Raw genomic sequence first — 17,926 nt, forward strand, 5'->3', positions numbered from 1 at the left:
CCTTAAATAATAGTAATAAAAAAAATGATACATGGTTGCTTGTAGATATGGAACTTTTCTTCTCGTGTTCAACTTGATATCTCACGAGTGAGCGCAGCTCACTCGTGAGATAGCGAGTTGAACACTCGAAGAGAATTTCCATATCTACCCGCGCCCATGTATTATTCTCTAATTATATTTTACTGCGAGGGTCGAAGCTGACAACAGCGTTTCACTTTCTTCCACTACCGCCAAACACTCATATTAAACTTTCTATGCGTTCAAATCATGCAAACCCTCAATTTTTCAATCACAAGATTTCAAAATGAGATCTTACAGTTGTCTAAAAAAAACCATACTCACGCTACTCCATGTCAACACAATATTTTGATGAGCAAAAATGCACTTTAAATTTCACCGTGCGGTAAGCTTCTCGTTCTAATTAGCTTACTTGAAAGACCAGATAAATCGACCCGACTCGAGTGTTAAAACTCAAGTTAAAATCTAAAATACCCCTCTTGTAGGGAAAAAGGGTGATTTTCATTCCTTGTTAGGGAGGCAGGAATGAACTTTTTGCTTTTAATGTCATGCAATATCAACAACTTTTCATATTTTTTAACTTAACAAAAACATCACCGCCATAGTTCAATTTACTTTACGGACCAGCTGCGAAGTCGTAAAGATATGAGACCCCATCATGATGCGAACTTTCAAGAAATGTATGTTAGCGGGGGAGGGAGGGGGCGGGGGGTTGCACGTATTTACTAAATCGAGTGGTGTGGTTTACCCCCCGGGGAGGGGACTGCCATATATGGGCTATATAGGTATGTGCCGCTGTGAAGGGTATGGTTTTCAAGCAGTTTACTCTAGGATACGGTACATAAATCAGAGCGTTTGGGTCTAGAATAGGATATCGTTTTTCTCAAAATTGACTAGTTGGTTGAAGGTTTTATCTAGACTAAGGAAACCAGGAATTGCCACTCAAAATATAAAAAAATCAAATCAGCAAGTTTAAATTTACGCAAATCAGCCTCAACAGTGTCGATAGATGGGTGGATTTGGGGAGTTTACTCTAGTATAGGGTAGCAAAATTCAGCTGAACTAGCTCTGGTATAGGCTAAAGGGTCCAGGGTCCAAGCGGCACATCCCCACCCAGAAATTCCCAAAGTACCTCCCCCGGGGGTTTACCAAACCTTTTGATTGGATGAAGAAATCAGAAAAGGGTGACATGGTAGAAAGGTCCATTCGTCATCCATGCCTCCTTCCCCTATGGCCCCGTCCCCCTCCCCTTGGGAGGTTTCACTGCAGCCAATTCTCCAACACTAAATTAACCATTTTGGCACGATGAACTTGCATGCCCGTTACAAGTAAGAAAGGATTTTCAAACAAGTCATGAGTTTTCACGATGATGTCGTGACGCGCGACAATGAAGTCACATGACCTGCAAGGTGCCTGCATGCAAAGTAGGAATCCCGGATTGTTTCGTCCATGCATGTATTCTCCTTGTAGTTAAAAATGCCTGTGGACGGAGGAATACGTCGTTCTGTTGGGCCTCACTTGGAATGTCCCGAGTGTTTTGCAAGGTAGGCTCCTCTGCGATATTGCCCTCCTAAGATATTTCACCGCTCCTTACGGACCATGAGTAGAATACAAATACGTTAGATTTCAAAGGGCCTTGATCTGTTAGATCTTTATTGGAAACGTTTCACTTACAAAGGAGCTGTCTTGTGGAACAGTCTGTCATCTGAAGCAAACCAATAGTTTAACGATTAAATTCTTTTCTTTTCTTCATTAATTTTCACTAGCTGTAGTTATAGCCCATTATGTAATATCACCTGATTTCGAGGACAAACACGAGTAATCAAAACAATTTTCTTAAGGCTAACAACATGGAAGCGCTCGAAGACCGAGTGCAGTTTGTTGTCTTTATAAAATTGACAAGTGCTTCTTTATTCGAAATTGCATCGCACAACAATGATCATCTGCCGGATCTAATGCTAACTACTTATTAACCGAGAGTGAGGTCTTCACGCGAAAATCTCAAACCGAGGCTATCGCTCGGTCAACATGGTAAGGCCGAGGTTTGAGATTTTCCCGTATAGACCAAACGCTCAAAGTAAATAAGGTGTTTATTTTATGGCTTTTTGCTTTGTTTCTGCAGGCCCTCAATGGGCCTGTGGGCATTAGTTGGAACAATGCCCTAGAATTAGCCAATCAGAGTGTGTGTTATATCGGGTGCAAACCCAAGCCATATGAGAACAATTACTAAAGTTATTATATGGCTGAGAAAATTACTTCATTGTGATTGGCTGAGAGGAGGCCAGTTTATCCTTCATTCTTAATATGCGTAATGAGTTATCTCATGAAAACTCAAGCAATTAAAGATTTACACTACTTGTGATATTTGAAAACTCTTTCAAATTGCACTTGCCTATTATGCTGGGGCACTATTGAGATTATTTTCAAATACAGTTGAACCACGCTATTTTGAATTGTCAGGGGAAATGAAAAATAGTTTGAAACAGTGAGAGTTGGAAATAACCAATAGTAAATGACTGAAGAGCAAATCCAAGGAAAATGATTTTGAGTTTGAAATAATGGGGAATTTGAAATAACAGAGTTCAAATTGGTGGGGTCCAACTGTATCAGTCATAGTGTAAATCCTTAAGGGCGTTTGTGCAAAAATGAGGGGTGCTGAATGGTAAATTTGAGACTTTGCGGGAAGGCAAGACTAGCGTTTTTCTTTGCGAGCCCAGGACATTTTGACTGTTTCAATTATGAGACTGAGACTTCAAAGTGTTTTAAATGCAAACTGGAGACGTTTAGGTTATAAGATGTTCACTCATTTAAGCTTGTATAAAAAAAATAAACAAATCTGTACTTCACGACTTTCTTAGCCTTGAAAAAAATTGACACTGTGAGACGCACATAACAGCCCAAAAAAACGAGACTGCAAGGTCCATGAATTTTGGCAAAAATTTTGTGAGACCCATGGTTTTCGGAGGACCATTCGCCATCCCCAAAATAATGGACTTCGCTTCAGAGATAAAGCGTGTGGAAAACTAGGCTGATTTTGAAAAATTGGCACATGTGAATCAGCATGGTCTCCAAGGTTTTTAACTTAAAATATCAAAGATGAATCAACAGAGACAAACTATGCTAGTAACATTTTGTATAAGTGAATTTGTTGCATTAATAATTCCAAATATTGCTAACAGAGAGGCATTTGAAACTGCCACACAGATAAATGAAGAGTTAAAAAGAATGGAATCCGATGGTGCATTTTGCAAAAATTCAACTTCTAATCATTAGCCAGTTTTCTTCATTTTTTTGCTAGATGTAGAAAATTGGTAGAGAAAATGATCCATCAAAAGAAAAATAGGGTTCACCGAACATCCAAGATCATTATTCCAGGCAAAGCTATAGCAATGGCCATCTGCCCTATCATTGTTCATTTCATTACTTAGCGTACGTTTGATGCAAGACGTGGCATGTGAATTTGCGTATGCAGTAAGGACGTGCATAAACAATTAGCATGAACATCCTCAATAATAGTGCACTAACGTTTATATCCGATTACCTATATACTAACACACCTTTAAAAAATTATACTGTAGCAAAGTACTGTGCTGTTACTACACCCATACTACACTACTTCTTTATTCCAGGTGTTAGTCATATAATTACTTGTAATAACACACTAGAAAGAATGTGTATCTCAATTTGTTACTTATTACAGACTTGTTCCAGAGAATGGAGTGCTGTCCAGTGGTCTTTACAAGGGTAAATGCCAGACCTGTAACAAAGAGGTCACATTTTGGTCTGTCCCCTCCCCTGTTATTGAGATCACATTCTCTGTGAATGGCGCACAGTATAACGTGGCCAATCCTGATCCTGAGATGAGTTTGAATGAGTGGATTAGAAATCAGCCAGGACTTCAAGGTACTTCGGACTTGCTTATTGAGTTTACTGAACTAACAGATCGTGGATCATGATCGAATAGAGAAGAGTGTGAAGTGCGAATGTCAGTGGAAGCACGAGTGAGTGAAAGTGGATGAGAGTTCATGCTCGGACTATTCAATGAGACATGAGCGACTGTTCGAAAGTCTACAAAAATAATAATCTAGGTGCCTGCAGGTATTGGCATTAATAACAGCAAGATTGAATTATTTAAGACGAGGTTGAACTGTGTGTTTTTACTATTTATAGGAACAAAGGTCATGTGCCGTGAGGCTGGCTGCGGTTGCTGTGTGGTTTCTGTAACGCTACATGACCTGAGCATTGGTAAAGATGTAACAGTGGCTGTCAACTCAGTAAGAGAACTTTCCTCTTTCTTATGATTAAAATGACAGGCAGTTTGTAAAACAGTTAAAACCTGCACAGTGATGTTCTGTCGACTAAAGTTGTAAAATATTGTTAGGAGCATAATTTATGTTGTCAATGAGGTTTTGTTTTTGTAAGTCTGTTATCTTCTATATTTCAGTGTGCAATTAGTACGAGATCAATTAACAAAGTACATGTAGCTTGTCTAACACTGTAGCAAATGCAGAATTTTCAAAATGTGCAAATCTTTGTCGAAGACTTGCAAGGATCAACTGCGAAAAAGTATTCATTCTGCTTTTTACTTATTTTTATATCACCTGGTGGTGTTTCAAACTGCAAAGAAACGTTTTTTATTTACTTTATAGTGTTTATTTCCATTGTGTGCTGTAAATGGTGCCTCTGTCACAACAGTTGAAGGCATTGGGAAGTAAGTACACCTGTTGCTTTTACTGTGTGACTTAATACTGTAAAGAGCACAGTGAATACCAATTGATCATATTTTCTGAGCAGAATAGGGAATTGAAACTTATTTCATGTTGTTCAAATCATTGCACCACTAAATGTGATTCACCAATTAATTAAACTACCTGCCCAATTATTATTTGATTCTGTAGTCAACTATATATTGTAGTAATCACACTGTTAATATCATTTTTATTAAATATAGTAAATAGAATAACTTTATTTAACTGTCACATGCATTAAGCACAGTTGTGTTAATTGGGGACGCTGCAAATTTGTCTGAGACAAATATTTCAAAATAGGACATAAGCTTGTAAGATTCCCAACTGAAGAGGAGCTATTTACACAATGCGGTCAAGGAGTTGAACTCAGGACTTCTAAGAACAATTCCAGATAGCGGCAGGGAGGAGGATTTGAACCAGGGACTTCTAGATTTCAAATCCAGCGCCCTGAACCACTTGGCCACGCTGCCTCTCTGGACTCCCTCAGTGAAGCCCCTTTACCATAGTCAGTACCAGGCATTATCTTTACTAGTGTTAGCAACTTGTCTTAAAATACATGTATTTTTCGTTATCATGCTTATTCAAAGGTTTCATTAGCATTTTCAGCAAGGGGGTAACTGGTTTTCACAGGCGCAAATTCTTTGTAAGAAGAACATGTATTGGTATCATTGTATTATTTTACTTCCAGTCGTTTTGATGGATTTCATCCAATCCAGGAGAGACTCGCAGAGCATAATGGCAGCCAGTGTGGTTACTGTTCTCCAGGGTTTGTCATGAATATGTTCAGGTCAGTTTGGGAAGGGTTGTCTGTGCATGTCATATCAGGTCAGCGTAGACTGGGTTGTCTGTGCATATCAGTAATATTTCAGGCTAGTGGGGATTGTACATGTATTTTATGTACATGTCTTATATCGGGCCAGTGTGGATTGGGTTGTCTGGTCAAGTCATTTATAAGGTTTGTCTTGGTTGAGCTGCCTGTGCATGTAAAATATCATGTCAGTGTTGATTGGGTTATCTGTGCATGTCACATATATCAGGTTATTGCATTGGGCTGCCTGTGCATGTCACTTGTTCCAGTCAGTGTGGATTGGGTAGTCTGTGCATGTCACTTGTTCATGTCAGTGTGGATTGGGTTGTCTGTGCATGCCACTTGTTCAAGTCAGTGTGAATTGGGTGGTCTGTGGAGGTCACTTGTTTAAAGTCAGTGTAGATTGGGTGGTCTGTGCATGTGACTTGTTTCAGTCAACGTGGATTGGGTTGTCTGTGGGATGTCACTTGTTTAAGTCATTGTGGATAGGGTTGTCTGTGCATGTCACTTGTTTAAGTTAGTGTGGATTGGGTTGTCTGTGGGATGTCACTTGTTCAAGTCAGTGTGGTTTGGGTAGCCTGTGCATGTCACTTGTTTAAGCCAGTGTGGATTGGGTTGTCTGTGCTTGTCAATTGCTTAAGTTTGTGTGGATTGGGTTGTCTGTACATGTCATGTGTTTAAATCATTGTGGATTAGTCTGGCTGTGCATGTCATTTGTTTAAGTCATTGTGGATTGGGTGGTCTGTGCATGTCATTTTTTCATGTCAGTGTGGATTGGGTGGTCTGTGCATGTCATTTGTTTAAGTCAGTGTGGATTGGGTGGTCTGTGGATGTCACTCATTTAAGTCAGTGTGTATTGGGTAGTCTGTGTATGTCACCTGTTTAAGGCAGTGCTGATTGGGTGGTCTGTGCATGTCACTTGTCAATGTGTATTGGGTAGTCTGTGCATGTGACTTGTTTAAGTCAGTGTGGATTGGGTTGTCTGTGCATATCACTTGATCAAGTCAAAGTGGATGGGATCGGGTGGTCTACATGTATAACTGACAATTGTTGATATCACTGGTTCTTTCAGTTTATTGCAGGAGAATCCCAGTCCATCTGAACAACAGATTGAAGACAACTTTGATGGAAACATTTGCCGCTGCACAGGTAAACATGGTGTTGCGCTTATTGGAATCCTTCTGTTTTACATCTTGCAATAATCCTTCAGTAGAACAGTCTAATAGTGATTGTTCTGCCACTGTCAGGTTACAGACCAATTCTGGATGCAATGAAAACATTTGCAAAAACCTCAAATCCATTGGATATTGAGGTAAGAGCAAGTTTACATATTTTATTTGGCATGCAATGACAAGAAATTCATTGTGCTACAGCTATCGTAAATGGGATTTCCTGGTTATACTTACACTGATATAACAGATACATTGTAGATCTGTTAATGGAACCACACCACTCAGGTAACCGCTAGCTGGTAAGAGCAATGGAGCAAGTTTTACATTCATGTATGGCTCTACTTAACAGTGGACTGGTGGAATTAACTAAATTCACAAAATTGCTTTTTTTTTAAAGTGGCACAAGAACAGTCTCAATTGTTTTGCAAGTTACAGCAGTAACAGTCACGAATCTACAAATTATATCTGTAGTGACAAAACATTGACTATCTATGATAGGAAATAACCAAATGTCATGGTGTGTGTGGCAATGGTTGCATGCAGTGCCCTAGAAAGTGTATCACAACATCTGTTCATCAAAGTGGTGGTGTGTTGTGGTACTGTCCGACTTCACTTGCTGATTTATATGTACTGATGTCGAAGCACACTGATGATAAGATAAGGCTGGTGGCTGGAAATACAGGAAAAGGTATTTTAATAACTTACAGCAATTTTAGCAATTTGTGCATTCTTGACCTAATAAATCAAGGTAATTCTCTAGTCTTGAAGAAAATGAAAATAGGCACACAGAAATTAAACACAACGTACCTTACACTTTGGTATGAGCCATCATTTATACACATCATACATTGCTTGCAACAAATTAACTCTAGATTGTGCTGGACTATAATGTGCTTGTTAAGTAATACCAAGATGTTTTTTTTTGTTTTTTTGGAACGTACCTGTAGGTATTTATAAGAATGATGGTCCTTTTGATGTGATGATTGACATCTCTAAAATTGACCAGCTACACACCATACCAAGTGAAACTGAGGTATGCTATTGTTTTAATATTCAGGTTGTCTTTTTTCATCATTACCTTTATTCTTGCTGTTACTAGACAATTAAACACACTCTTCTGATAGCTTTTGCTGGGTTTTACATGTAGGAATGTCTTGTTACTTTATAAAAGAGGCATGAAATATTGAGTAATATTTTTGTCAAACTAGTGGTGACTTGCTGCAATTGATTCAGACTCATGTGTGACTTGGGCTCAGTTTTGACTTGGAAGACTCATTTGCTGTGTCAGAAGACAACAGCCAGGCTCAAACAAAGACTTCTGGTGCTGTGGTCCAGTGTATAAGAAGATTGTCTAGATTACTAATTACCTTCAGTCTCTCCTTCTGAGAACAGAAAAGCAATTATTTCTGAACATTCTGGCATTTAATCTGAGTAACATTGTGGTAATCGTGTTCTCTATCTGTAATTGTCTTCCAGTTACCCAATGGTGATGTTGTTGTTGGTGCTGGTGTGCCTCTGAACACACTTATTAAGGTATTGGAGGACCAAGCAAGTGTGGTCTCTGGTTACAAAGTGTTGGCTGATCATGTGCGCAAGGTAAAAGTGGACTACACTTTCAAAAATAGGAGAATAAAATTATGAGGGTGAATACTACCATTCCTCTAATGATTATGATCATGATTATGATACATGTACATGTCACTTCACTTAGCTTCTTTGTGCCTCGTGGCACATAAGGCCTCCACAGAATGCCTCCAATTTTCTCTGTTGGCTGCAGCAGCTCTTGCCTCATCCCATGTACGCCATCCTGCGCTGTTCCTCTCTCTCTCTCAACTGTTCTTCGCCAGGTGGTCTTAGGCCTTCCTCTCTTTACATGTACATGTACATAAATGTAATTGATGTGTCGTTTTCAATAGTGATAGTAATGAGATATTTTGAAGAGAGTCAATTGTGATTTTAAGAGAAATAATTAAACTAAGTGCATAAATCTGCACTCAACACTTTATGCAACGATCTGTTTCTTAACTATTATTTTTTTCACTGTTCAAAGTATTATATTGCTTATGGCATATTATATTCTTGTCTCTTCTTTCCAAAGGTAGCCAATGTTCCTGTAAGAAATGTAAGTAAGATTAGTTTTCATTTAATTTATATCTGTTGCCAAGTTACTTAATATACAGTTACATGTAGTAATGCATCAAATGGGTTGTGATTGAACCAGTTTCCTTAAGCCTTCATGTATTACATGGTTCAGGACTTAAAATTTGGCATGGGGCTGAAGAGGAATCCACCTTCTTTGAAGTGGGGGTCTGTAGAGACATAAATGTACTCACCTGAAAATGTGCAAAATTTAATTGTCTTTGAGTTGAGTGTTCATTGTTTTTCACTATATATATGCATGCATTAACTACCGGTACCTAATTCCACTTCCCACCCCTAATAGCTCTGTTTAGCTTTATGGGTAAAGGTAAAGTCTGCATGCGAGCCAAGTGGCCCATCAGGCCGGAGCTTATCCCGGTTTCTGTAGCATGAAGCGACTAGGAGTATTTCTACTCCCCCCTGGATGGGATGCTAGTCCATCGCAGGGTTACCCCCAGCATTAAGTTTGCCAGTACCCATTTATACACCTGGGTGGAGAGAGGCACAACGAGAGTAAAGTGTCTCGCCCAAGAACACAACACAATGTCCCCGGCCAGGGCTCGAACCCAGACCGCTCGAGCTGGAGATGAGCACACTAACCATGAGGCGATCGCGCCTCCCATATTTAGCTTTATGACTTCCATGCAATATTAATGAAAGACATTGGATCCTACAGGTTGCAAGCATTGCCGGGAATCTGATGTTAACACATGATCATCCTGATTTTCCATCTGACATTTTCACAATTCTTGAAGCTGCAGGCGCAAGGCTGATTATTGGTAATAATTAATATGTGAATTGAATTAATAGATGCACAATTCTTCTTTTGTGTATGAAGGTTATTATTTCACTGTTTTGCTGTGTACACTGAATGTTTATGTGACATTTAGTGTCACTTGGCAGAGTAATAACTAAGAGTGAAAGAGTAATTTAGATCCAATTTTATATTTTTTGTTTCATGATCATTTAGGGAAATATTTTCCAATGTCATGTCATGTCACAATATTGATCCATGTTACAAAATGTATGGCATCAGATATATCCTATTTTAACCACATCACTGCTTTCAGGTGACAGCTCGTCAAAAAGTGAAGCTCAGTACTCTCTCATGCAATTTCTAAACCTGGATATGACTGGCAAGGTAATCTTTCTAGATGTTCTCCCGAAACGTCAGAGAAATGAGAAAATGCTGTTATTATGTGAGTGACCTCCAGCGGTGTGCATTGCACACTAATGGCCGATAGTGTATGAGGGCTCAGTCACTCAGATTACAGCATTTGCATAAGTATAATCTTATCCTAGAATCCTAACAGACTAAAAGACAGACATTTACTGTAATTTGAATTTGTGTAACATGCTTTAGATGTACTGTAGACTGGGTATGGGATATACAGTTGTATCATTGATCATAAGAAGAAAGTACACTGTAAGACATGTTAGTTCTTGAAATGTTGATGAATTGATTTTAAGTTAAGTTTTTAACTGTATGTTTTAATACTTGCTAGGTAATCCTGGCTGTCTTGTTACCCGTGTTTTCAAGTGACTGCGTCATTTGCACCTACAAAGTCATGCCAAGAGCCCAAGTAAGCAAACACATAACAAAATGCTTTGCTTGGCATTCATATTGTAATAAATGGTTTCTTTGACACATTTTCATGGTTTAGGGAGATGATTAAAAAAAAAACTGAAAGATTTGATAAGATGGAATTACTGCTCTGCTGAAAGCTTTCTTTTTATTAATCACACGTAATGTCTATTCCTCCTGACCCTATTTTTTTTCCTTTAAATTCCTCACTCAAAAGAAAAAGCTGTTTTAAAATAGCATTTTCAAGGCAGAGCTGGCTCCAGTCTGTGCAAATTCTGAATTTGAATGAAATGGAGTCAAATTTCTTAATACCCGGCAGCAAGGGGCAAACCTGAGTATCTGTATTATGGAGGAGGCTGGATTATGGTGTAGAGGTAGAGATTACACATGTCGACTGAATTCTCGTTTCCCAGGAACTAAGTGAACTGTTGTCCATAATATAAAGCTGTCTGTGTTGTAGAGGTGTCTGCAAGGGGAGGTTCAACTGTTATTGTAAACATCCTCGAGAGCTGCTTATAAAGCACTGGTTTCCTTCAGGAAATAGGCTTGCTTTTTTCCATTTGGACAAATTAGTCAAAATTGAATTTTTCATTGATATCTTTCTTTTAGAATGCCCATGCTTATGTGAATGCTGGGTTTGTAGCCAAGGTTGACAAGAGCAGCATGACCGTGAATATTGCAAGGATTGTCTATGGTGGAATAGAACCACATGCAGTAAGCACCTTTGTTATCTCTTTTTACTGAATATTAAGTGGCATTTAAGAGCTGTCCGAATGTCCAACAGTTGATTAATAGGTATGGCCTTATTTTTCCTGTGTTTGTCCATGGATTAATCTCCAGGTTTCTGTTGTCCACGACTCAGGGTCTTGGTTGTGGTTTAAATGACATCAGGCATTGAAAGGGCGGATCCAGGATTTTTCAAGGGGGAAGGGGGCGGTTGGTACCTTGTGTTGTAGAATCAAAGGGGCATGCCCCCAAAATGTGGCAATTTGGGAATTGGAACCTAATTGAAAACTGCTGCACCAGAAATACTAGCAATGTCATGGCTGTTTTAGCGAGAAAAAGAGTTACTTGTAATTACAAGGAGGTACCTGTCCAGTGTGTTTGCCTTTATTTCTGCCATAGTATGAACAATCTTTTTCACTTTTTTAAGCTTTTGCTTCTTCAAAAGGGTGTGGCTAGCTACCCAATCCAGCCCTTGTATTTTATTATAAAGCTGAAAACGTTTATACACACAAGTACCCCCTGATATTGAGTAGTTACTCCCAGTACTTTGCGTTGGGTTTCAATTTACTGTCACTTAGAAGTACTATAGGAAGTTCTGTTAGCTTCAAATCACATTACACTGGGTTCCCCCTTTATAGTGTCACTTATAACAGTCCCACAGTATAATTATGTATGGTAAAAAATGTATTCTTTTCGTACCGTAGATGCATGCTACCAAAACAGAAACATTCTTGGCTGGTAAAAAGCTAACTGACCTGGACACTCTTAAAGGTGATTGTTCTTGTCAATAGATAAATCACTTGGAGCATATTATATACCTTTCACCACATAAAATATTTAACTGGGGGTTATGACTGTAATGGCGACATCCTGTTCTAAAGGTGTCATCCAGGTCAGAGTTTGTGACATAATTATATTGTTGACACTTAACAACTGTGAAAAATTACAATTAATAAAGAAGACAAAACTGTACAAAAACTAATGTTGTGTCTATATCAGCACTGACACAAAAAAATACATCAGTTGTGGAACATCACAATTCTTGCCCCCAACAACAACAACAACAACAACAACAACAACAACAGCAACAGCAGCAGCAGCAGCAAATACAACAGTGACAAACGGTCCAGGAATGTGATTGTTATCAGTTGTCAGCCAAGTTCTTTAGGGTGATAGTTCAACATTTCGTTAGTTTTCCTTACTTTGTAAAGTGAATGGTTTTAAATTTGACACTTGGACACTTGGATTAGTAATATAACCATTGTTTTATTTCCTTGGGTGTACTTACCCACCTTCCTTTCATGAAGATTAACTAAAGGACTTATTTTCCTATTTTTCGTTTCAGGTGCCCTGTCTACTCTTGAACAGGAAATTGTTCCTGATTCACCTCCTGCGAGTGCAAGCAAAGAATATCGCAAATCTCTGGCTCTTAGCTTGTTTTACAAGGTACTGAGAAAGTGTCTCTGGTGTGGTTATGCCTTAGAAACACCTTATTTTACTAAATCACTGATTAATCACGCTTGCTCAGGACCTTAGGTGGGAAATACTAGCTGGCCCAAAGTTTCAATAGTATAGCAGCTCTCATAAGCTTGTAATTCTATTTGTCGTCACTGCAGCAACTGTTATTGTTTTGAGGCTCCGGGGCATTGTTTGTGTTGTTTGTTCTATTGTCCTCTCAAAGGGTTTCAAGCCATTCATGGAAGACCTTAAGAGAGCTGCAACCTGACTCCAAAGTTTTTCAGCATGGATCTGGCTTTACTCATTTTGCAGACCTTGCTTCCCTCATTCTGTTCTTTCAAGACCTAGAGTTGATATTCTTGTGACCCTTGCACTTGGCTGATAAGATTTGTACAAAATGAGAATAATTAATATTTATATATTGCTCTGTTTTAGTTTTACCTGACTGTTCTGGGTGACAAGGCATCAGCACGGGTCAAGTCAGCTGCAGAGCCGTTCATTCGTCCCGTCTCATCTGGCACACAGAGTTATGACACGCAATCCAGTGAATACCCATTAACAAAACCTATGACAAAACTGGCTGCCAAGCTCCAGGTAACTTATAACTGTAACAGGAATATGAATTGAGATTTCAAGCTTCTGAAATGCTAAGTATAAATAAGTACAGACTTTGATTGACTATTTCTTTCCTTAAACTTTTCTAGCAGCAAATAGTTATTATTTTGACCGGTGTTCTCTGATACAATTCCAGTGATAAATATGCAATTTTCCCCTAAATTTTGAAAATGAGTATTCTGTGAGGAGGAAGCTGAGCTGTTTTGCTTGTTAACTATTTTTTTTATTTGGAAATGTTGTGCATGTCGTGTGAGAAGATAGTGAATAAAATAATCTGACTTTCATCTTTGTCTTTTTCTTCAGACTTCTGGTGAAGCTCAGTATGTTTCTGATATTCCCATTCAAGGTGGTGAACTCTATGCTTCCTTTGTAGTGAGCACACAGGTATGGACATGTAAATGGAGCCATCATTTACATCATTTATTTATAAAATCGTTAAGTACAGTTCAGACAACAAAACAGTGCTCGGCAGTAGTCGGAAGCTGGGAGGAGCCACCAAACATTTGATTGATGGTAGCGAAAAACGCATTTGTCGGTTGAGCTTTGAATTTTAGAGTCCACATGTTATTGTAAAGCACAGTAAAGACATTTATACTGATGGAGCCCCAATAATACCTTCATTTTTGTTCAGAATCACTATTATACTAATGCTATGAAGCCAGAAATGGGATGTTATCTTGAGTTACACATGCGTAAGGTTTGATCTCAATGGAAAAAGGTGGGCAGATGTTTTTAAATGCTGTCCATTGTCTTTGAAAAATAGCTTAAGTAGAATAGAATAGAATTTGCTTTCCCTTCCACAATTCAGTTACATGTAATTTAGGCGCATTTCTGTACAAGGAAAGGTCCTTAGCCGTAATATTGTACCAATTATGCGTAGAATGTAACAAAATTGCTGTGATAGTGGCTGTTTATTGAAATATCTTAATAAAAATAATAAATCTGGAGCGAACTTGCTTGTAGAAGTATTGTGGAAATTTAGACTTACAGTTACTTCAAAGGGGTGAATCATTAGTGGCTCTGCTGACCAGAATGATGTACATCTGTTTAATTTGAAGGGAAACTGCAAGCTTGATTCCTTTGATACATCAGAAGCCCTTGTAAGTACAAAATCATAAAATAAAAAGCTTCTGATAATAACTGTTGTAATGGAGTTAATGTAGTTTAATTAAGAAGTCCTACCCTCTAGAACCTCATGTTCATTAATAAGCCCCCTCCCTTTTCCTAGATGGTCAATCATGACAAATTATAGACTGAGGCAAAAACATAGTCACTTTATGCTCTCAAATATATTCAGCCACTGCAATTGTTAAAATGTGGTACTAAACAATGGTGAAACATATCCCAGCTGTTATTTTACGTGAAATAGGATACCTTTCTAATAACGCCCCTCACCTCAGTGGGCCAGGTTTTAAAACGAAATAAGCTTCTTCTCCCCTCCCCCCCCCCCCCCACAAACAGCCTGGGGGGAGATCTTAATAGAGTTTTTAGGGAAAATGTTGCTATGTGAAGGCAATTTCTCTTGCATTGCAGTTGATGATTTTCGTTTTTCTCATTACATGTTTGTTTGACAGTTCATTGACATAGCAAAGATGGATGTCTATCATTCTTAGGCCAACCAATATGATGGAGCTTAAAGCAGTTATTGCTGTAAATAGAATAGTTTTACATTTTGTTGATTTATTTGCTGTAGAAAATGCCAGGAGTCATCAAGTACATCACAGTAAAAGACATTCCTAAAGGGGGTGTCAACAATTTCATGCCAACGTCTTTTGGTTTTGCAGAGGAAGAGGTAAGAGCCAAGCTTGTTATCTGTCTGTTAAAGCTGTTGTAGTCAGTTCATCTACAGTGGCCGTCCAATTGAGGGTAGTACTAAATAGGAATTATATTGAGGATTGACATCTCGGCTACCTGAGTGAAGCCAACTAAACAATGAAGAAGACTTCCTCCCAGGTGGTCAAAGTGTCAGTCACCAGCAACAGTCCCTATCAGGGTGACTCTCACATGTGAGATCATTGAAGACAAGCGACAGATTCTGCTCGCCCAAACCATTAACAAAGCTGTGTGCGATATTCTCGGAAATATTTAGACTGCTGGAATGCTGTTTTTCTCTGGAAATCAGGCAGGGAGTATGAGGCGAGACGTTTGAGACTGTAGAAGGGACTGGTACGAGACATGGGTGTGGCACTTACTCGTGGCACTCACTCTCGTCTCGCCCCAACCCCTTTTCGTATGTTCCGCCCTTTTGCGTTTGTCTTCATGATAAACACCCGTCTGACCCTAAGAGAAAAGACCAGCTGCCAACAGTCTAGGATATTATGATGTGGTCGATCACATTAAGTAAATTTAAGGAAATTACATTAATTAAAGTTAAAGTTAAAGTCAATGTTGTGAAACGTCTTTAAAGTCACTGCTTGTGTGGTCGCCTGGAAGAGGCTACTTTTAAGCACGTTAACATTTAGTAGCAATTTAGCAGGCAAACATTGTAACACACTTCCTTCCCTTCCTCGCAATTGTTTGTGTGTTCTGGAAGTATTAAAGAAAACATGTTTGATAAGACAAAAACATGTTAAAACAAAACATGTTGACAAAACAAAACATGTTTGATAAATTTGAAATCTCCTTCTAGTGCCGTTTTTGTAATGACCTAAATCATATTTTATACATCTTCGCTAGAAGATAAATCTGGTTGTTACATGTACTCCAAAGGGGCTTTGACTCGCGAGTAGTTTAGCTGCAAAAGTAACAAGAATATTTTTTGTTTTATCTATAACAGATATTTTGCAGTGGGTATGTTGCATATGCCGGTCAGGCATTGGGTATCATAGTTGCAGGTGCATTGCATTTCATTACTAGTTTAATATTATAAGTGTAAATCTACTAACGGTCTATTACGAATGTCCTTCTCTTATTGGCTATGTTACTTAATGTCTACTCTGTTTTAAGTGAGTAGCCTAGTAATGTGCGCTTGCGAACAAAATGGCGGCCGCTTCTCTACGTTTTCGAAGTGTCTGTGAAGAAGACAAATAATTTACTAGTTAAGTTTTGAACGACTGGTAGATATAGATTGTTCGCTCTCGATTTATACGCGTCAAAGTTGGCTCGGGCTGTACCCTCGTCAACTATAACATGATAGAAATCAGGAGCGAATAATCTAATTGCTAACTTATAACTTACTATGGTTCATCATGGCACAAAGACCTTGTTGCCTCAGAAATAAACAAAGATTGTTAACCTTTCTTAGGCTTCCTTTGAAACTGACAAAGGTTCTGTAGAACTGCAAAGATCCTTTCCCCTTTGAATCGTTTACCCAGCGTTCTAACACGTTATTTTTTTGATGTATTTATTGTCAAACTTATCTCCCTAATGACGTTGATATTAAATAGGGGATGGGAGCAGTGTATACTGCAGTTGTATCCTTGATTGTAACTCATTTCTAAAATGTGACGGCTAGTGAAAAATCCGTCATTATTGTGGCTCATTATAATTTCTGTCTATGGGTTCATTTTAAATCGTCTTTCTAGTTTTGATCCATGAATCCTATCCCAGTGAACAACAACAACAACAAGAACAACAACTTGTTCATTACCCTTTGTTGTTGTCATTGTGTTTATTCTGGCTCTGTCTTTCCCCATCATTCTTAGTGTGCAAACCTTGGCGGTACTAACCCAGTATAAATGTACCATTGAACTTTTTGGAGAATATTTTTTAATGTTCTCACCACAGATACTCAGCGTCACGCAGATGAAGCGGTTAAAACCGTGAAGGTGACTTATAAAGACCAGGGGCCTCTTCTGCTGACCATTGACGAAGCTGTAGCGGCCAAGTCATTCTTTGATCCTCAAGCTAAAACGTTGAAGAAAGGCGACCCAGACAGTAAGTATTCTCACCAGTTGAGAGCTCTTAAGATGTCTTGCTCTTACATGTTAAAGTCTTATTCGTCTGGTAGTACATCATTCTACCTTTGACTGTAGTGTGAAGCAGCTAAAGGAATTGATACTCTCTCTGGATAGGAAGTTTGTCTGTTGTAGCGTCCAGTGACTAATTTCCTCTCTCCTCTGGGAGAATAGGCCATCGACCCGTGTTCTCCACCTGCTCTGTCTCTCACAGCGCTGACAGCCTCTGTCCAGACCCATCTTCTGTCTTTCTCTCTCCACAGTTCTCCTCCATGTCCCCTTTAGCCACCCGCAGCTCCTCTTTCTCTATGGTTCCCAGATAGGGCAATGCATGGATCTTATTGGTGGTCCATGCGCAGTACATGCGCTATCCTGCGCCACCCCTGTCTCCTGATATTGTAGCGTACAGCACTTCCAGGTTAATGATAACTATTTTACCGTATGTTGGTGTGCCACTTAGTTGTGTACATTTTCATTAAATCCTGTTCTTTGTTTTTCAATTAGCTGCAATTAAAAATTCACCACATGTTGTTCAGGGTGCCGTATCCACTGGACATCAGTACCACTTCCACATGGAAACACAGGTGTGAAACATTTTTTTAACTTTTTTAATCGTTGGCGATTGACTTAAATAACTGTTGCTGCTTTGTCACCTAATCCTATCTATAACAAAATTCTCAATCGTGATTAGTTCTCCGCGCGCCTATTTGCCACGTAATCGGCGCGCGATCACGTGGGTGTCCAATTACAGGAACCCAATT

At 38.9% G+C, this 17,926-nt stretch overlaps 1 protein-coding gene across 1 annotated transcript in view; it reads left to right on the plus strand.

Annotated features, from left to right (window-relative positions):
• Positions 1–842: 842 nt before the first annotated feature.
• The window catches only part of LOC145500193 (xanthine dehydrogenase/oxidase-like), a 35,489-nt gene continuing 18,405 nt past the window's right edge, over positions 843–17,926 (plus strand). The window contains exons 1-24 of the mRNA XM_081479708.1: positions 843–1,562; positions 3,719–3,921; positions 4,189–4,292; positions 4,668–4,729; positions 5,455–5,553; positions 6,647–6,723; positions 6,822–6,886; positions 7,245–7,434; positions 7,694–7,779; positions 8,223–8,342; positions 8,845–8,868; positions 9,562–9,664; positions 9,956–10,026; positions 10,391–10,468; positions 11,080–11,184; positions 11,901–11,967; positions 12,542–12,642; positions 13,090–13,248; positions 13,573–13,653; positions 14,328–14,369; positions 14,963–15,061; positions 16,046–16,103; positions 16,996–17,145; positions 17,670–17,749. Coding sequence (XP_081335834.1) covers positions 1,495–1,562; positions 3,719–3,921; positions 4,189–4,292; positions 4,668–4,729; positions 5,455–5,553; positions 6,647–6,723; positions 6,822–6,886; positions 7,245–7,434; positions 7,694–7,779; positions 8,223–8,342; positions 8,845–8,868; positions 9,562–9,664; positions 9,956–10,026; positions 10,391–10,468; positions 11,080–11,184; positions 11,901–11,967; positions 12,542–12,642; positions 13,090–13,248; positions 13,573–13,653; positions 14,328–14,369; positions 14,963–15,061; positions 16,046–16,103; positions 16,996–17,145; positions 17,670–17,749 — 2,292 coding nt within the window. The 5' untranslated portion in view covers positions 843–1,494. The remainder of the gene's footprint in view (positions 1,563–3,718; positions 3,922–4,188; positions 4,293–4,667; positions 4,730–5,454; positions 5,554–6,646; positions 6,724–6,821; positions 6,887–7,244; positions 7,435–7,693; positions 7,780–8,222; positions 8,343–8,844; positions 8,869–9,561; positions 9,665–9,955; positions 10,027–10,390; positions 10,469–11,079; positions 11,185–11,900; positions 11,968–12,541; positions 12,643–13,089; positions 13,249–13,572; positions 13,654–14,327; positions 14,370–14,962; positions 15,062–16,045; positions 16,104–16,995; positions 17,146–17,669; positions 17,750–17,926) is intronic.

Source organism: Orbicella franksi, chromosome 10 (genome assembly GCF_964199315.1).
Source record: "Orbicella franksi chromosome 10, jaOrbFran1.1, whole genome shotgun sequence".
Classification (NCBI taxonomy): domain Eukaryota; kingdom Metazoa; phylum Cnidaria; class Anthozoa; order Scleractinia; family Merulinidae; genus Orbicella; species Orbicella franksi.